Source organism: Lepisosteus platostomus, chromosome 14 (assembly GCF_059453375.1).
Source record: "Lepisosteus platostomus isolate fLepPlt1 chromosome 14, fLepPlt1.hap1, whole genome shotgun sequence".
Lineage (NCBI taxonomy): Eukaryota > Metazoa > Chordata > Actinopteri > Semionotiformes > Lepisosteidae > Lepisosteus > Lepisosteus platostomus.
Window position 1 is genome coordinate 37,225,894 of NC_142624.1, and position 19,745 is coordinate 37,245,638.

General features: G+C 39.2%; 1 protein-coding gene across 1 annotated transcript; it reads right to left on the reverse strand.

Moving 5' to 3' along the window:
• Positions 1 to 941: 941 nt before the first annotated feature.
• stam2 (signal transducing adaptor molecule (SH3 domain and ITAM motif) 2) lies at positions 942 to 19,400 on the reverse strand. The gene is made up of 14 exons (XM_088606106.1): positions 19,140 to 19,400; positions 15,112 to 15,196; positions 14,405 to 14,480; positions 13,009 to 13,104; positions 11,768 to 11,914; positions 9,584 to 9,653; positions 8,473 to 8,662; positions 7,968 to 8,062; positions 7,776 to 7,858; positions 7,006 to 7,093; positions 6,013 to 6,067; positions 4,815 to 4,968; positions 4,009 to 4,166; positions 942 to 3,170 (listed from the first exon to the last, which is right to left on the reverse strand). The coding sequence occupies exons 1-14, from the start codon at positions 19,177 to 19,179 to the stop codon at positions 2,975 to 2,977; spliced, it is 1,533 nt and encodes a 510-aa protein (XP_088462232.1). The 5' UTR covers positions 19,180 to 19,400; the 3' UTR covers positions 942 to 2,974.
• Between the last annotated feature and the right edge of the window lie 345 nt (positions 19,401 to 19,745).

Consider the following 19,745-nt stretch of genomic DNA (forward strand, 5'->3'; position numbering starts at 1 on the left):
AGAAGTGTGTTTTGACTGTATAACACATCAATAAGGGAATTTAAGTGCTTGACCCACTGTTGGAATCAAATTAATTCAGGAACAAATTTCTAACCAGTATGTTCCAAGCATCAACTGAAACCGTTAAATAAAGTTGTGCTGTAACCCTTGACGAAAAAGGATGATTTATGTGTATTTAGAACATAGTTAGGGGACTCAACATGGATTAACCAGTAAGAGCACATGGTTCACCCCTCCAGTCCGGACACCCAGAGCATGCGTTTCCCAGCTGCTGCTCTACCACGTGGAAGTGAACAATATCTGATGCAGCACTGTTGCCAATCTGCAGAGTGGGTACGGATGGGACCGTTTCTGCTAAAATGGATCTCACATGCCTGCCTTCACAGCACTCTAGGCTCTCCAGCTGGTTCACCGCAGGGCACAGCCGACCCTGGGACCCACAGGTGTGCATCTGGGAACCCCACAGCTCAGCAGACCTGGCCAACGGCAGGTAAGGGCAGCAGAACTAAGCTGGAACCTAGCGAGAAACATTTGCGTACTCCAAATTCAAATTTAAAACAAATGGATTTTTATAGACCATTACCCATACTGCTGATGTTCTGTTGACGGATCCTTGTGAAAACAGAACCAGTTTCACAACATGAGTTAAGCAGAGCCAATTAAAAACATGATACGTAACATTTCAACATTAAAAGTACCTTTCACACACAAACTGCAGGAAGGGGCTATATAATGTACACAGCCCACAGCAGCTACCACACAGCTTGAGATTCATTCAAGTCTTTTTAGTATCTTCTAGTTACTACAAATTAAAAACAGTTACAATGAAAATTTAATAAGACCTTTAAGCTTGTAAAAAGCTAATATATAAAAGCATATATGAAAGCATTAAATATAACCAACAAAGAAAGTTTTGTATATAGTCCCAGGTATACAACAGCTTTCAGAGTGAATTTCTTTTATTTTGAAAGAAAAAAAGGCAGCCAGTGGCAAAGAAAATGTTTATAAAGTTAAGGTGCAATAACAACAATGGAGAATATTTTACATCTAGTGTACAAGACTTCATGTGTCAGGTAAAGAAACAGTGTACAGAGTTTTCTCAGGGATTATAACAACCAGCTAGAAAAGAATCAACAATGAACATAAACTGATCTTTGCTTTGATTTTTTTAGACTCACTAAAAAAATCAAGCTGGTTTTATTTATGCAAATTGAATATCTAGCTATTTTTATCTCATTTACATTCACTTTTAAATTTAAAAAAATACGTTACACACTAACTTTTGGTCTGTGTCTATATTAAGCTGTTTTACACAAGACTTATTTTGGATAAGATGTCAGAAGGCAAAAGGAAAAAGTTAAGTTTTGTCCCCCCCCATGTGAAAACAGGAAAGAAATATCTAATTAACATTTTCAAAAAGAAGACATAGCAAAAATACAGAAATTACAAATATTAAATTAGAAGTCTAAATACTTCAACCTGATGGTGCAGAAAAATCATATTTTGCATGCTGAATTTCAATCTGTGTAATTCAAAAGTACTGGAGGCTCAATTTTAGGTTAAACAGGTTATAGATGTGTTAAAATCATTGTCCAACTTCCAGTCTTTTAATGCACACATAGATTATAGGTCTGAGAATGCTATGCGCATGTATTCCTCAGAAAACAAATCCTGAAGTAGGAAGACAAAAAGAACACATCATTCTCACAAACCACCAAGTCACCTGGTGAGGACAGAGCTGAGAAAAATGAGTGAATATCACCTGTCCAGAAGTGCACAATGCAGAACAGGATGGTTAACCAATTATTAGGCAGTACTAATCACATTTCAACTTTCAAAATGACCTTTAAGAAAACTAGAAAAGGTCTTCACTTTCTAAATAGAACTAAAAACCTACATTGCTTCATTCTCACAAGCTACAACATCTTGCTTTTCACAGCTTTTGGATTAAGCCAATAAAAAGATGCTTTCTTAAAGGATTACATTTTAGGACAGGCTTAAAACACATAGAGTAAAACAAACAACTGAAGAACATGAATACTTAAGTTAATAAGTTTACATTTGGAAAGAAGTATAAACAGTGTGTTACACCCGCACAGCTAGATTCAAATTATTATAACTAGATTAAAAATATTTTCATAATATACACTGAAATCTCGGATCGGTTTGGTGATCTGTCATTGTGGAATGTATGATAAGTCAAATCATGGAGCGTTGTTACTCTAATATCTGAATACTTCTTATGGAAATCAGTATACAACTAAAGTATGTAGATCACCAAGAAAATGTAAAATCATAAATGTATTCTGTTTTTCTTCCCCATCACAAGAGTCGTTGAAATGTGAAAACCTCAAAATGGGAAAAGGTAGTAATTTAAGTCACTGAAACATGACCAAAAGCTGGGCATGTAGAAAGCAAAGTTGGATTTTAAAACGGACAATCCTTATTTTCACAGTGCAGCAATGACATTTTATTGACCAACATCACAAAGTGGTGCATAAAGTTTAAATAAACAACTTTGCCCTTGCATTACACCTCGCTATAATAAAAAATCCTAAAATATTACATTGGCACCTTTATGGAAAGCTGTCAATGTATTGGAGAAAACTGATCTGTATGTGTTACTTACCTACCACTGTAGCATTATATCACTGTAAACTGTCATTCTAACTGGGAAGATGAAACTGTTTCTATGAAGATAATATAGCAAATGAAAAAAGACATTAAATTAACACACTTTTAATTAAAACATTTAAAATTAAATGGGATTCATTATTTTTAATAGGCTTTTTTTGTATCTGCAGTTCGTGTCTGAGTCAACCATTCTTCCCGCCCTTCGTCAATATCGCTCACATCCGCCCAGGACAGAAGGACTGTGTCAACGCCATGATAAAACCCATGCTAGATAACGCTTTTATTGTATGTTTAAATTGGTTTCAAGGATACGTATCAACATCAATTGTAGTACTCTAGCTTAAAGGAGAGGTTGCTGGTAATAGTTTGCTTGCTGCTGGGGGCCAGGGTGAGAAGGAGCTGCCAGGGGATAGGCTGATGCTTGAGCCATACTAGTGTTCTGATAGGCAGACATGTCCATAGCCACACCCACTTGGTGTGGGTAAGGGGCGGGGCCTCCAGAGGACTGGTTCATGTAGCCTGCATTGACTCCAGCACTGAGGAGAGAAAGAACAAAAAACATTGATAAGTGGAAATGGAAATCATGTGCAAAATAAAAATTTGGAAATTTCAGCATCCCAATCGAACAAATGAAGGTAGAGACCCACTGAACTAACATTTACTGGAAATCAATATTATAAAAAAATAAGACAAAAACATCCCAAAGTCAACGTCAAAAGTAACATTTCATTGTTTGACGACTCCAACATCAATAGCTCTCTGAGGTCACAGACTCTAGACTACAGCTGACAAACAAAGTACATGCTTTTGAGGTGCTTCTCCCTCTGTTCTCAATTCAGCACAGCTGAAGCCAGGAAAGAGCACTAAACCATCAAGCAAAGTGATCGATTGGGCTGCATCAGTTTATCCATTTTCAATTTAATTTTTATTTTTTTTGCAAGCGAATACTGAGTTTTTAAAACTGACCGTAAGACGATTTCTTGCTCTGCTATATTCATTGTGACTTTTTTAGCATAGCAATATACTGGAAACATAAGGTAAGTTTAGATTTAACTTGAAGAAGTGTTCCTGAAACATACTAATCCATTTTATGAGATGAATAATGCCCACCGACGTGCTGAAGTAACCAAAACACTGTCAGGGTGTACGCTACTATTTTGAACATGAGGTAACCATGAAAATGCAACACAGATCATGGGAAGGAAGAAAGAAAAACAACATTTCTCATAATGGAAAAACAAACAGGCACGGGCTGTGTCGTGATAAAGCAACATCACAAGAGCCAGCAGTGATTTCACTGCACAAGAATTAAATCTTTTCATTTCATTTGTGCATTTAAATCAACATACAAGTGTATTGCCAGAGACAGGATACCTCAGGTATGGAGCCTGCCCTGGCTGGCTGGTCACTGGGGCATTGACAGCAGGAGGGAGAGACCTCAGTGGTCCAGCCTGGTCGGGTCCCAGGCTGTAGCCTTGCCCAGGAACACCTGAGGCCATGTATGCCCCACTTTGCGGCTGACCTGGGTAAGCCTGTTTTCAGAGATGAGAAGCAAATTCTTCCATCAAATTAAGCAGCTCGGACTTAGACGTAGCCAAAGAATATTTCTTTAGACACTCTCGTATGAACAGTACGAGGAAACAGTCAACCCAAGAGAAGAGACTACATTCAAACATTTCCATTGTGGCCTGCTTGAGATTTCTTTCAAATCTGATCAACTGCCATAACAAAAAAATACCACTTTGATTGTGACTCAAGGGAAAGCTATGTCCCTTTACTGTTACAGAAAATATTTTAATAGCATAAGAAAACACAGAATACATGAAAAGTGCATTCAATAATATTTTCAAAAGGACAGACGCTTTCAATTAGAACTGTCTGAGATTATGACAAAACACATCACAGTTCTAAAATTTTGTTTCAAGGTATCCAAGTAATTTTTTTACAAACAAAATCAAGAACCGTAAAAAAAAATATTCATCATCATTGCAGATACGCAAATTAACCAACTGTAGTGCCTGTTCTATGCTTAAATGAGAAAGAACAGCTTCCTTTTGCCAAATGTAGAAGAAATTGAGGATGATGCACACATCATGATAAATCAAGCCCATGCTTCTTTAAAAGCTGTCTGAGAAGCGTGTCCTTCATTTCTCCCACTGAATCCACAGCGGAGCTCTGACCTGCACTGGGACACCAGCTGACGTCTGTGGGAAATGTGCCTGGGGCTGCATCTTGGAATAGACAGAGTACATCGGAGCCTCATTCATGAGCTTGTTGTAGAGTTCTAAGGCTTCAAGAACTTTGACATTTAATTCCGACAGCTCAGAGTGTTTCCTGGGAAAAACAACATTTTTGGAAAGAAACGTTCAAACCACCGTAAGTGAGCATCTTCATACTGCTCAGCCAAATAGAAGTGAGGGTCAAGTTCTGTAAATAACACAGGATCCTCGTTAAATATTGAATAATTTTCAAAGACTTGCATAAAAATGAGATAGGCAACATCTGCTGAACAATTTGTTTGCTCCCCTTAGTGAGCACTGAGAATTTCGAAACATGCTAGTGTGAACAAATGAGGGCCTTTTTTTTCCAATTTATCTCTAATTAGAAATGTTAACGTGTGACTCTCAATCTATGTACATCTTCCCTGATGTCAGTAACCAACAACCTTATTTGTGTGATGTGTTTTTAAGCCTAAATCTAATCATGTGCAAATGGTACCACTAAAACCAGCAAGTCACATGTTCTAAATGTGCTGCTGTTGTGTATATTCATTGGCATACAAAAATAACAGTATTTTAAGGGTAACCTATAAAGGCATAGAGCAGTACTTTATTAAAGAAGCACAGCTTGATGAGTGCTAGCAAATGACTAATACATTCTGTATGATTGAACTATGTAGGGGCTGCATTAGTTAATTAATAGTGACAGAAAGCACCTTGCAGTGCTTAGGATGAGAGCCGTCTCTGATCTGTAACAAGCTAGAGTATATCATTCAGAAATAACTAACACCGCTTTACAGGCTACTCCTGCAATAAAATGTTACCAAAATGCCTACATAGTCAAATTAAAATCTTTTCACTAATTCATTTTGTGACAAGGATTCAAATGAAAGTTTAAAAACGGTCAGTCTGGTAAGATTATCAAAGAACAGAATTTATGCACAGGTAAAACATCATGAGTCAGATATTCCATGTGTTAAAATGAACAGTACAAGTAAAAATTACCATCAGTCCCACTTCAATACAAAGCTCTTGAGCATAGCTGAAAAGAAGTGCTGTGGATATTTTGCAGACACTGAAGTTTCCACAAAAGAGTCTATAAATACCCTTTTAAAAAAATATTTTCTAAGACCATTAGCAAAATTGCAAAATATTTTACCTGTCAATTTCTTCTAATTTTTCATCAATCATTGGGTTCATCTGCCGACAAACCTCTTTAAGAAGAAAAGAAAAGATGATATGATCACAGTGGTAGATAAACATGATAAAAGATCAATAGTACTAATTGTTATAATTCTGATTACCCTTAGTGCACAATTTCATACCTAAAACAAAGGTTCATGCCTTCCAAAAAACTGAATTCTACTGTCAGGGTTAAATTAATAGCAGTCAGTATTGCTAGGCAAATATTAACTGCACACTCAGCTATTGGCTGTACATAGCCCTGTGACATAACTAAGGAAAAATAAATCATGATAATATTAATACTATTACAAATTACTTGCAATTGTAGCAAGTTAGCCTTTCATGTAGATTCCACAGCGCTTTACATCTAGTGCGGTGCTCATTTCAGTCCCCACTGAAGTGCAGCACCCCCTTACTCACAGCAGACCAGGGGGTGGAGTGAGGAAAGTAACCTCACCAGTTAACGGGAGGGGGATTTGTGAGTCTGCGGGGGACTGTAGTTGGGACACTGGGGCGAGCATCCTTTCACTTAGAAGGTTTGCAATGGGATAATACTGACCACAAGTTATTAGATCCCCGATTTTGACATCCCATAATACTCACCCAAAGGAAAGGCTAGGACAAAAACCATGAAGTGTGTGAACCTCCTGGACCAGTACTGGGAATCCCTATCCTACACCCCTATCACTATACTGGGCCATTAGATGAGAAACTGTGTTGCAGAGGGAACAGCACCACCTACTGGTCTATCAACACCACCTGCAGGAGCTACCAGATGAGCGGCCTCCCATACTAGAAATGACCAGGCCCAGCCATGCTTAGCTTCAACAGCCTGGCAGGTCTTCAAGGCTATACAGGCCCTCTACATCATGAAAATACTGAAACACTGATGCACTGTGATTATTTATAAGGTGAGAATGTGGGTTATAACCTATCTGGTCCAGGAACTGTATAGTAGCATTTTTACCTTCTAAATGTAATAATTCTGAAGAATCTGGCTCCGGGTCTGCAGGGTCTGTGTTCCGAAGCAAGTGCAGTGTCCTGTCCATCTTCTCCTACAGATAAAATCCATCTCTTATTAAAAATATAAGCACAGTAGTTTCAGAAACAGATGAACAATTTTTTACTACTGTCATGTGAATATCATAACAGAAGGGAGTAGTGGGTTATAGCCCTGAACATGTAACTGGAGAGTAATTAAGTCTGACTGCTCCAGTATAACACTGTGCTGTATAAATGGATATTCTATCATTGGAAATGCAAATCTGCTCTCAGTTAACTTATCTGAATTAATATTAATAAAGGATTATTATTAGAAAACTTGACTATGTGAATTTCTGTGCAAGCATTGCACAGTGCTGTCTGTGTCCAGGTAAAAGTCAACTCACAAGGATTGACAAATGTAAACGTCTTGAGGATATTTGTGGTTAATTATGCCAAAACTCATCTTAAAAATGAATTATATATTACTGAATAACATACATAAATATTTGTCTTCTTTTTACTTTTCAGGATGGACATATCCTCTAATTGTTCCTTGAAGAATGAGGTACATACTAGGCCCAAAGAAGGCACCACAGCAGAAATGTTGTGCTTCTTCTCTTTTCGGCATGGAATAAACCCTTACCTGTTCCTTAAGTTCTTTCGTATTCATATTAGAATAATGCAAATGCTAAACTGCTAGAATGCTTGTATTGTACAATGAACAAACAAGAACACAGAACACAGAACAAACACCTCATCTATGAAGACAGGCTCAGGCTCCATCTTAGATTCTAAGCTTGTGTCCTCAGGCAAAGCCGTTTTCTCCACAAAAGCAGCTAAAACAGGAAAAACAAGATCTCGTTAACCATTTTATCATAAGCATTTTTCCTGTTTAACCAAATTCAAGGCCGCTTGCATGGTTCCAGAAATCTCGCAATGCCTCACCTGGTTCAGGATCTGCATTGAGGTTGGTTGTTACAAAATTTGACGGAAACAGCCCGACCCCTCTGTGATTCTCTCCCTTCCACCAGTTCGGATCGCTGCGTAAATAATGTTATTAATCCGCAATTAACAAAAATCAGCTTTGCCATTAGGACTCAGACTACATTATTATTACTGAGAAACCCTCAAATTGGAGAAGAGATATTTGGTAAATCACCGACACATGTAAAGACTAATCCATTAAAGACTAAAATAAAATATTTATTTTGGATTACCACTAATAAGTTATTTTTTCTGATAATAATTTTCCAATAAATAATTTTAGGACTGATGTGCTCATATGGCTTTAAGATTTGCTTGAATTTCTAACTGGACATTTTATTCTATATCTGGAAATATCATTCACTAAATTATTTAAAGAGAAATTAAGGCTCATTACTTTCACATCATGAAGTCTGAATTGTTAAGACGGAAGAGGAGATGAATCAGCAGACTGGAGCATGGGTACCTGTCATCCTGAACAATGATGAGCTCTCCTGCTTTAAATGTCAGTTCATTGTCTTCTGCAGCCTCAAAGTCATACAGAGCCCGAACCTTTCGGGACTCCCTGTTGTTGTTAAACGGGGGGTCAGCAACAACCGTCAACGGACGGATCTCTGTCTGCTGCTGACGCTGTTCCTGCAAGGACAGCTCAATGGCTGAAAACAAACAGGCATGTTAATCTGCACTGAGGGCTCCAGAATCAGGATGAATAACGGGCATGGTTTATAGAGCAGCCAACATTTTAAATAAACACCTCTGCATTCTGTCCCAGTTACCAAACACATTTGAGTCTCTATATTAAAATGAAAACTTTTGGTTAAGTAAGAAGGTAACATAAAAGGCTAAACATGGTGAGTCTTTCCCATCCCGTCGTTCATCAATAAAAAAGTTTGCCTTTCACAATACAACAAATGCAAAAGAAACACAAAGAATGGGAGCAAACACCAGAATAAAGAGAGAAAAGGACCAGCCATTTTTAAAGGACCCCAGGGAACCTCCTTCACCAGCCTGGCTGGGAACTTTTGCTCCAGAAACACAAACCCTTTCATGCAAACAGGTGCAACCCTAATTCAATCATAAAATCCTATAGCATTGGAAGACAGATAAAGGGTTATGTCACCAGAGGGCATTGGTGAGACACTCCAGAAACACTGAAGAATGCATTCATTAACAGAAGCAAGAGGGTATTAGGGAGCTGTGGTCACCCGTGTGAAGCCCATTCGCCCTGTTTAAGGTGTAGAGAGTAAATAGTCGCTGGAAGTTACATCAAAGAGAATCAGAGCTCACAGGGAGCTAGACCCTCCCTGTCCCTGTGACAGATGACCTGGGCTATAGACTCACTACACAACACATAGGGAGACGCGCTCACATGGGTGACAACAACTCCCTAAAAACCTTGTGTGCATGTGATCTTAATGCATTCTTCATTGTATCTGGAATGTCTCCCGAGCGATCTCTGTTAACCCTTCATATGACCCTCCACATCCAGTTGTCCTCTTACAAGCAGGAAATAAGAAAAAAAGTTTAACTAAAGACTTCATGGAGTGGTTCACAATTGCGGTAGACCAGGACCTTACCTTTGGCCAAATCATCCTCCTCTGAACCTTTGGTTGCTGGAGCAGTACTTGACTTTGTGGTGGTAGAACTCTGTTATCAACAATACAGATAAGATTCCATTTCACACCTCGTCTTCTGATAGTGAAGGGCTGTCAGAGGAATCATACACTGACTGAAGAACTACATGTCCTTATTTAAACCACTGTATGATAAAAATCTATCTGTTGAAAATAATTAAGGAAGGAATTGTAAAATCTAACACACAAAATGCTTATAAGACTGGGGAGTTAGCCACACCTGCTCTTCAAGAAACAATGTATGCCCCTCACCTCTGCTTCCACAAAGCTAATCAATAGAGGTACAGTGATGTCGTGTATGTACAGGCTACATTTGCAGAATAACCCAGTGTCTATTTTTGGCAATCAAGTCATTGAGGCCGAGCGCATGCAGTGTTCCTGGTGCAGGAGCCCCATCTAGAGGGTCTGTATCTGTATTACGGCCATGAACTACTCTGTGCCGACTGAAAGATTACTACTACTCCGACATCAGTTTCCTTAAAAAAAAAAAAACATTCGTAAATAGTTTTAATATTAAGTGCAGTTTAATATTAAAACAAATTCAAAATGGATCAGTAGAGCCACAATCCCCGTAACTCCACTGTCAAAAGCCCCTGCTCACGCGCGGTTCGAGTCTGGGTCATGTCATCAGCTGACTGTGTCCAGGACTGCCGCGGTAATGGGGCAGTCTGGCAGGGAAACGGTGCAGGTGAGGGGTACGTTTCTCCTCCCACTGGTTCTGACCCACCATGGGCGTGTTGGAGGACTCTGCCCACTTGTCCTAATACTCGTGTACAGTGGGCTTCAAAGCCAATGTTTCACATCCTGGCTCGCAGCTATTCCAAACTAAACGGGTATGACACCCAATAATATCCAATTCCATTAAAAAAAACAATTTAAAAAAATAGCAGAAAATACAGATATTGGCCATCACAAAACTTCAAACGTTATTAGAAACGGAAAATTATAGCGGTGGCTCAGGTAATTTTCTTCATCAGCTTTCGCAATGATCCTCCATTGATCCACACTGCCTATTTGAAGTGGAATGTTTGTGAAGCGACTAAAACGAGCTCCTAGAAATATACACGATCACACGTGCTCAAATTGAGTTTATCAGAGCCTGCATGTCCTGTGTGTCTGCATTTCCTATTAATGCAATATAAAATTTATATCTACAGAAAGAAATCCCCAACCTAATGAGCTACAAAACAGCAAAACTGAGGTTTAATGCCAGGGAAAAGTTAATACAGAACAGTAAGGAGATGATTTTGAGTACTGTGGAAATCTACAGTAGCCTGGCCTGATTTACTTAAGTCTCCAGCTGCATTACACTTAAAAGAATGAGCACTACTGCGGACACATTCTTTACCACTTTCTCCACGCCCCCAAAAAGAAAGGCATTATGAATCAATCCAATACACTCTTTCCGCTAGCTTTCCTTGGTTGCTGATGTCATTGAAAAATCCCCTATGAAGTCAAAAGGTTATGTAAATAACTGGCGTATGTTTAAAAGATAGCATGACTTCTGAACCACATGCCTGAAATGACAACATGGCATGTCCCATACAGGTCCTTTAATATTTGAAGGCTATGACAGCCAGCTCCATTACTTCCAAGTACAATTTCTAGCCTTTGAATTTTATATAAAGATAAATCGATAAATATATTTTTCAAGGGCAAAAATGATTCTAAACAAAATATAAACCTGTAGTTTGCTTTTCACTGTCACACGTGATACATTACATCAAGCCAGTATCAAACTTTGCCCCTGCCAAAGGTTTACTGAGGAAAAAAAAAGGCTTCGTGGCACATTTTTTATGTGACTGCTAAAAACAAAGCTTATAAACTTATAAACGTTAATAAATGCGCTTGATTCCTAAAACAATCACAGGGCTCTGTTATACAGTATATGAGGCACTAAACTAGAAACAAGCTGCTTGTTCTGACTTCTGGGATTCAAAACCGACTTTGCTTTCCACCAATTACAAACTCCAGCACAAGCATTGACACCATTCTAGACGCGCTGAAATAATAACGAACAAGATGACTAGGAATTTAAAAGTGACAGCAGAAACATAAGTGAGGCATGAGGAACGACAGCCTTGTTCTCAGAGGCCAGCTGCATGCTGGGAAGGCGAAAGCAAGTACCTGGGAGCCCGAGGAAGTAAATGTCACCCCCTCCTCCTTCAGAGATTTGATTGTGGCCCCAAGGAGGCTGAGCTGGGGGTCCTTCTGAAACTCATCGGCCCACTCCACCAGTAATGCCTTGAACTTTTCACAAACTTTTGGATGGGCCTGCGAATGACATGAGGTATCAAGATGGACAATTTTCGAAAAGACCAAAAAAACAAACAAACAGGTTTTATAAGCACTCTGAAAGAAATTTAGGCTTTTTTCCTAAATTTGTGGGGAGCGCAGTTATCCCAGAGAGGGCTGACAGAAGTCCAAGCCTAACCTGGAAACACAGGGTGCGAGACGGGACAGGTAGCACGACAGGCCAGGCCAAAGCAGAGCCACAGTGAAAGGGGCAATTTAATGCCCAATCAGACCTAGGCAGCATGTCTTTGGGAAGTGGAAGGAAAACTCATGTGAACACAGGGAAGACTAAAACTGCACACAGACGCCTGAATCCAGAATTGAACCTAAATCCCTGCTGTTGTGAAGCATTAAAGCTAATCCAGACACCACTGTGGTGCACCATTAAGGTAGGAAACAACTGAATTCTGAACAGAAGTGCATAATTTAAAATATAAAAGTGCCAAATGATATGCTAAATAATACAAAAGATCTGCAAATTAACATGGAAGACTTACTTAAAGTAATTTGGACTACTAGAAGCTTTTCAATGGCCAGTGATTTTTCTTAATTTTATAGGAAATCAGGTATAAAGCTTAGAATGTATTATAGGCAAACATTTAATAATGGGACTGCTTACACCTTTTAATGTCTGATGTTTCCATCAACACACATCAAAGCATGTTTTTCAATGTGAAAGATTTTAGTTTAACTAGATACGACTGTCAACACCTCAGGGTTTGTACAGTTAGTATTAAAAACATCATATGTTTTAAAAAACGAGCAAACTGTGAAAAGACGTTTTTGCTGTACAATTTCAGTTAAAATGAATTATTCTCCCTCTGAAAAACACCACATGGCCCATTTGCACTAAAAGGAAATAATAAAGCTGTCACTAAATCATTCTTTTAGGAAGAAAACCTAAAAGCATTTGACATTATTAGACTAATTAGAAAACTCCCATAATTGCATTTTTACCTTTTTAAAGAAGATAATTGACAGAAAGCTTAAACAAGCTGTCTTGGCATAATATAATATTTATAACTGCCCTGAGAACTATAAAACCCTAGACTTTGTGAAAAGAAATACCGTACCTTGCTCAATATGCCTCTGACATCATTAGCAAAATCCCGGGAACAGATTTCTAGGTGAAAGATTTTCCCACTGTTTGAGACGCAAGCGCTCAGCAACTGAGAAATAAGCAACAAGAACATGCATCAATCAGTATGGTCCAAATTATATGCGGGTCTGTTCTTTTTAAGGCGTGGATATTAAGCTGACTGGCAATTTACTTGACAATGTCAGTAGAAAATAGTAAAGCCTACAAACACAGACGCAGCCCATGGTGTGCAATACATTTACAAAGAAAACTGCAATAAACAATTGCGCAAATAATGCGAAACCAGACATCAAAACAAGAATTGCACAAATAAACCAAGTGAATTGGAACCTCACATTGTTGGTGATCCTGACAATAGCAGCAAAGTTTAAAACTCGATTTTCTCTGACATGCGACTTTCAAGCTCTTGACCAAAAACAGAATAGAGCCACAAATGCATTGGGGAAGATCTCTTGGGTTACAGAAATATGCTAAATATTCAATTTTATTCACCACAGCTATTGAAGAGGCAGCTTACATGCCTTTTTACCCCCAAAGCATGATGTGGAGAGATTACTACTCAGCAAACTGCCTACACGCCTAACAACTTCACAATATATTTGAGCCACTGCACAATAGTGACTGAATACAAGTTTTTTTGCAGCTTATATACATTTTTTGTTTGCCTGAATTCCTGCTAATGCTCTATTTACATCGTAAGGTATGTGGCACCTTTGCAGCTTCCATGTCCTGACCCCTGACCTTCTCTGGCCAATGTTCTAACGCTCTCGGAGAGCAGACGGTTTCTGATCTCTAACTGCCTGGGTCTTACAAGCCCTTCATGCTTTCTCTGGCAAGTCATGCTGTAGGTTCGTAACACAGTTCAGCTTAAACCTTCACTTCCTGAGCCACCTCAAAGGTAAGATTACCAACACATGTATGAAAAATGTTTTTCTACAGCCGCAGTTTTTTTATATTTGCATTCTATACTCATTTCAAGGCGTACTGTATATACTGGCCATATACATATTTTCACAAAGTTGAACCATTTTCAATCCAGTCCAAAAGATTCCATTAACTTCCCATTTGAGCATACCAAAATTATCCAATACAATTTGGCTGGAGTATGGCAGGATATCTGTAAAAAGTAGGAAGCCCGGGTAGTCAAAGATGCAGGCTGCAGTTTATAGCTACTCAAACTTAACCATAAGTATGGAAATGACTGCTTACGACAACCAATAGGAGTTACAAACCTTTAAACATCATTAATCTACTCAAGACCTGTCGGTTTCAGGGGCACACTTGAAATGTCTTCCAAAAGAGATCTGCTAATTAAATCTAAAACATAAACAAGACAACAAGAAGACCATTGGGATTGGTTATGCACTTACAGTTAGTGCCTGCATGGCCACATGAGGCACTTTGTGGTTGATTCTCTTCACGATGGATCTGAGACATTCTTTAGCTCTGCAGAAACGACAACAGGATGTTAAACATACAGAGCTTTGGGAACAAACAAAAACATTATATGGCAACAGTAACATTCTATTTTGGACAGTTTCTGGTGTATAAATATTATGTTCAAAATGCTGGGAATATTCACCAGTTCTCGCCCCCCCCGCCCCCGCACAGCAGGGGAGCTGTAGGACTGATCAAGGTCTTTTGACCGTTGTGTGTGAAAGCTGTATTCCTTGTCTGCTGTTTGCTTTGCCACACCCACACGACATTTGGAGTTAAGGGTGAGTGAATCTAATTACTCAAACCCAATGACATAGATGCTAAAAAAGGGTGTGCTAAGGCACCTGCCTCCAGTGGAGTCTTCAATGCAAAACGAGCTACAAACAGAGAGTTATGCTTGACCTACTTCTCCTCTTTCATAATATTAATTTTCAGCAGAGTCTGACGCATTTAGTAAAACGCAAGCAACTCCAGCTATCACTGGTTTTATGTTCCATCCAGTTTTGGCTTCCAAAAGAAAGTGAGGGAAAGAGGCCTCTGGAGCATAAGGAAGCGGCCGCTGTTTTCCAGGAAAAAGCCCGACATTCTAGCGGAATCTGGAGAGCAAACAGGCTGCTGTCGAGAGGCGTGACTGACGAACCCGTTCGGTGTGGTCCCGACTCGGTCGCAGATGTCCATGATAAGGCCCCAGTCATCTGCTGTGTTGTGTTCATTTGTAGCTTTCTCTGGAAAAAAACCCCACAAACAAATACCATAAATGAATATGATGGACTGAAAATAATATTTTAGATGACATATTCTAATATTAGAAATTAGGTTGCAATGAACATTTTTCATTTAATGCCACATCTGCTTTACAAAAAACAAATTCAGAGGATGGCAGATCTTTGAAATACAACATATCAGAAACGGTGCTATTGGGTAACTATTTTAAGCCATTCAAACACCTGTTCTAACACCTGGAAACATTTATCTGACATGTAAAAGCACAAACCACTTTTTTTTAATTATGGCTAGAGGATACAAAATATCGGCAAGGATATTAACATATCATTATGTTCTCAAAAATACTAAATCAAGTGCTTTGAATGTGTGTTCTCTTCCTTTTCAGGTGAGCCCACCTAAAAGTTCAACAGATATTTAGACATTGGAAACCTGCCTGAAATGCAGATCTTTACAGCTACCTTTTCTGCTACTGTGTGATTTGAATAATAAAATTTGAACATCAGTGAAATTTCACAAGAGTACAGTGTAACAAAGTTTTCCAAAGCAATGATTTGCATGCATGATTTGCATTAAAAAATCAAATACCTTAACAGCTAAATTCAGTAAAATTAGGCTTTTTAATTTTTTAAACCTTGGATAATTTCGTGCTAAGAATTAATCACACTGTCAACACAGTTTTTAACTGATTATTCAAAAATATTTTGCAAACAAAAATCTTTCAGAACAACTGAAACATGGAGACTAATGTGTTCATCAATGCTGCATTCACAGAAAACAGCTGAAATAAAACACCGTACTGTTTACTCAGGAGGACAAAATTAGCAAAAGAGAGGAATTTGGGCCACAACCATTTGTGTAAAGAAGTTTCAAGTCTAAAGTCAGTTTAAAATACATTTTCCTTCAGCTTCCACTTGTGTCCTCTAAGCTATTGATTCTGAAGATGTCTGATGGGTGGAATATGTCAATGTCTCTGGGGATTTTTAATACTTGAATCATGATCCCTTGGAGTGTTCTTTTTCAAACTTCCAGCTGTGTAACTGCAGTAATTTTACTTGCGGCAGTACCTGTATTCTACAAACTGAAATACTAGTATAAAACAGTCTCACGCCACCCGACATACTACCCCACTGTTTTTATAGGCGTTCATGTGATCTATTCTGCAAACACTTGCTTTAAAAACCTCCTCAGCAATTTCGCCTGCTCTATACTTCAGTGACAGAAAAAGACCCCTTTGCATTTAAAAAAAACCCCACTCACTCAAATGGCAACCTTCTGGATACTTCATACAACTATTATTGACACTGTTTTCTGGGAAAGAAGGTACAAAAGAATAGAAAAGTATGTTTCCCCCGTCCTTGTCCCACAAACTTATGGCAATTAAATGTTAGATTTTAAACTTTTAAACCAGGAGCTGGTTTTATCCATGAATACAAATTGAAGGCCCAAGAAAACAGCTCATCCCCAGTGACGAAGGTGTTAAGAGGTCTTCCATGGACAGGGCAGAATCTCAGACCCTGAAAACTAGGCAATACCAAATGCCCCTTGTTGTTTTAAACAATGCGATGGATTGCAGTCGTGAAAGTAACCTGAAGGAACAGAGTACACTTAGTACAGTCCTTTCCTACCGCAGATCAGAGTTTTCATATTTATAGCCCACTGCAAACCCAGACCCTGAACATCCATTCACAGTTCTCTGCAGCCCGTTGTTATCCCACGGACAGACTGAGTGTACAAGGTGCTGTTTCCAAAATAACGTGATGAACACCCTGAAGCAAACTGGAAGTGCAAGAAAAATAAATGAACAAACCACGTAGGAGTTTGTCAACACATAGATGCCTCCAAATCTCTCCGCCAAAGGAGCTGCACCTTTTTAAACACACACCTTTATGATGACAAGCAACTAAAGGTGGGCAATTTAAAACTACTCAAATAAAGAACCAATCCCTAGCTTAAAAACAGCTTTACGTTTACCAGTAAATAAAAGTTGCCAAAAAGTATTCTGAGTTGACATACTCTGAAGCAGTCTATATTTATTCTGTTGATGTTTACAGTGTGTGAAAAAAAAAATCAATGCAACCTGTTTATTCAGCTATATACAACATGCATTTCTTATGAATCACAAACATTCTTGACTGTAGATTTTCTCTTCAGATGAATTAAAATGGTAGTTTTTGGCACTACAAATGTAGCCAACCCCTCTGGAGCAGTGAAAGACAACTGTGCAAGTACATGTAAATATTTGACTAATTCTGTGTTATTACACCAAACTAGAGGGGGCAACATAGCTTGGTCACTAAGCTTTTGGACTCAATTATCAGGTTGTGGGTTCGAGGCCCAGCTGCAGACACTGCTGTGGTACCCTTACCCCAGTGGCTCCAGTCCTCCCAGCTCTCTGAGTGGGGATCAGTCTTGCTGGGGGGGTCATGCCTGTGATGGCCCAGTGTCCCCTGCAGAGGGGGAGTCACAAGCTCTCTCTTCCACTTAACACTACAGTGACCAGGCTGGGCTCTGTCCTGATGAGCTGCTGTGGACTTTACCTTTCTTATTTATACCACATTACACTCATAGTACAGATTGCCACACAGTAAAATTCTTAATGTATTCTTAATTTGATCTTTATTATTTGAAAGATAGTTTGTAGTATTATATAACAATAAACATGCATGTTAAAACTTATTTATTTTGACTGACTACAAGCAACAGTGATATAAATATTTGCTGTATTAACTTGCACTACACTCTTAGTGCTAGTGACGTGGTTTTTCATTCAGTGAAGTTCACTCCTGGTCCTGGAGGGACATCACTGAAAAAAAGGTCACCAGGTCAGTCATGTTCCTCAGCGAGCCCAGGCCTGGAAACACAGACCAATTCAATTAACTGAATTTGGTTCAGATACAGTCTCTCAGAGTGCAGGGTGGGATGGAGACGAGGTGAAACTGTAGCTCCCCAAGAGAATCAGGAGTTAATAACGTTCAGATGATCCATCCCTTCCAACTTCGGACCCAGTCATATTAAAACGTGTCATTTGGGGTCCAGGCAAATGAGTCACGAATTAGAGAGACATTCATAGTTTTACAAACCTATACGGATTTTTGTATTGCTTTGTGTTCTGAAATGTACCGGAAAGTTTTTTCACTACTTTCGGCTGCTACAATTAATAACGCACTCTAACGTAGATTAACAACATTTCAAAGTCGGGACACAACATATGAGAGACGGACCGATGGCCGCCTAGTTTTTCCGATAATCCTCAATTTAACGGTTTCTCACATCCAAAAATATACTGGGGTTTTTAAACGTCACCACCTGCTCAAACCTCAGACAAGCCCATGTAAAACAGAGCACATGATCTTTTTATGAGCAACTCGGTGATGCTACGTTTATGTTTCAGTTGTATTAACGCTAAAAGATAACTATACTTATTTAAGCAAATCACCTGACACATTACATCATCTTTTTTTTACCTCTGACACCGATTTAGGTACCGTATGAAAGTCACGAGTAATGCTGTCGTGTCTTCATTAGTTAAACCAACTAATGATTTTTGCAACTGAATTCAACGACACCATTTCAGTTACAAGTCATTAAACGCCGACTGCAAATCCAAGCTGTTTTGGGAAACTAATTTCTTACCTACGAGAGACTGCTGTAGTGTGTTTTGTAATGTCAATAGAACCAGCTCGCTCGCCATCTACTTTACAAAGATTCTCGACATTTGCAAAAATAAAAATGTTCACTGGACGATTTGGTCGGCAAATTTCTTTCTTCGGCTACAGAAGTGAACTATCAAACTGCGAACCTGCGGGAAAGAATCGATTCAGTGATGATCTCGCTGTAATTCTACAGGCCAAGAAAAACATTGGGTGTTTAACCCACACTTCCTATCAAAACAAGAATAAAGAGGAAAGCTAGAGATGATTACGGCTTATTCACCGAACTCACCCACATCCTGGTCGAAAGGATTTTGTGAGAATAAGGGCATCTTGATCCCTCTGAAGCACAGCACGGCGTTCCTTGTTTTTTTAATGTCCGCGGTGTAAATAGTAGGAATTCGCGACTATCCCTTCCTCATCCATCCAACTCTCCAACTTCCACTAGTTGCTCTTCCGTAAACCCGGGCCGGGCCACAGATGCGCCTGAAAAAAATCAGTGCCAAGTGAAAGGCCTTTGCGCTTCTACAGATTTTTATCTACGTCACCGGGTTCAATTTTGTTCTTGTCATTCTTCGGGACGGTTGTTGAAAAAGTTCTTTTGTAACGTATTTAAAGGCGACCTTCTTCAGGCATCTCTGTGGGCACCCCTCTGATGGCCGCGTAGCGACGGCGGTGCTGCCCCCACGCGGCAGGTAGTGGCATAAGAAACAGCGGAGAATAAAGTTAGGCTTGGAGGGGGTCGTCTCGTTTGTGGGATGTATTTCACGGTGTAAAAATTCATAATCTAAAGAGGGGTGAACAAAAACTATCCTTTATTCCAGTGATATTGCATGTTTCCAAAAATTGCGCAGCCTGTAGCTGCGTTAACTGAAACCAAGCAATGTTAAAGGCACCT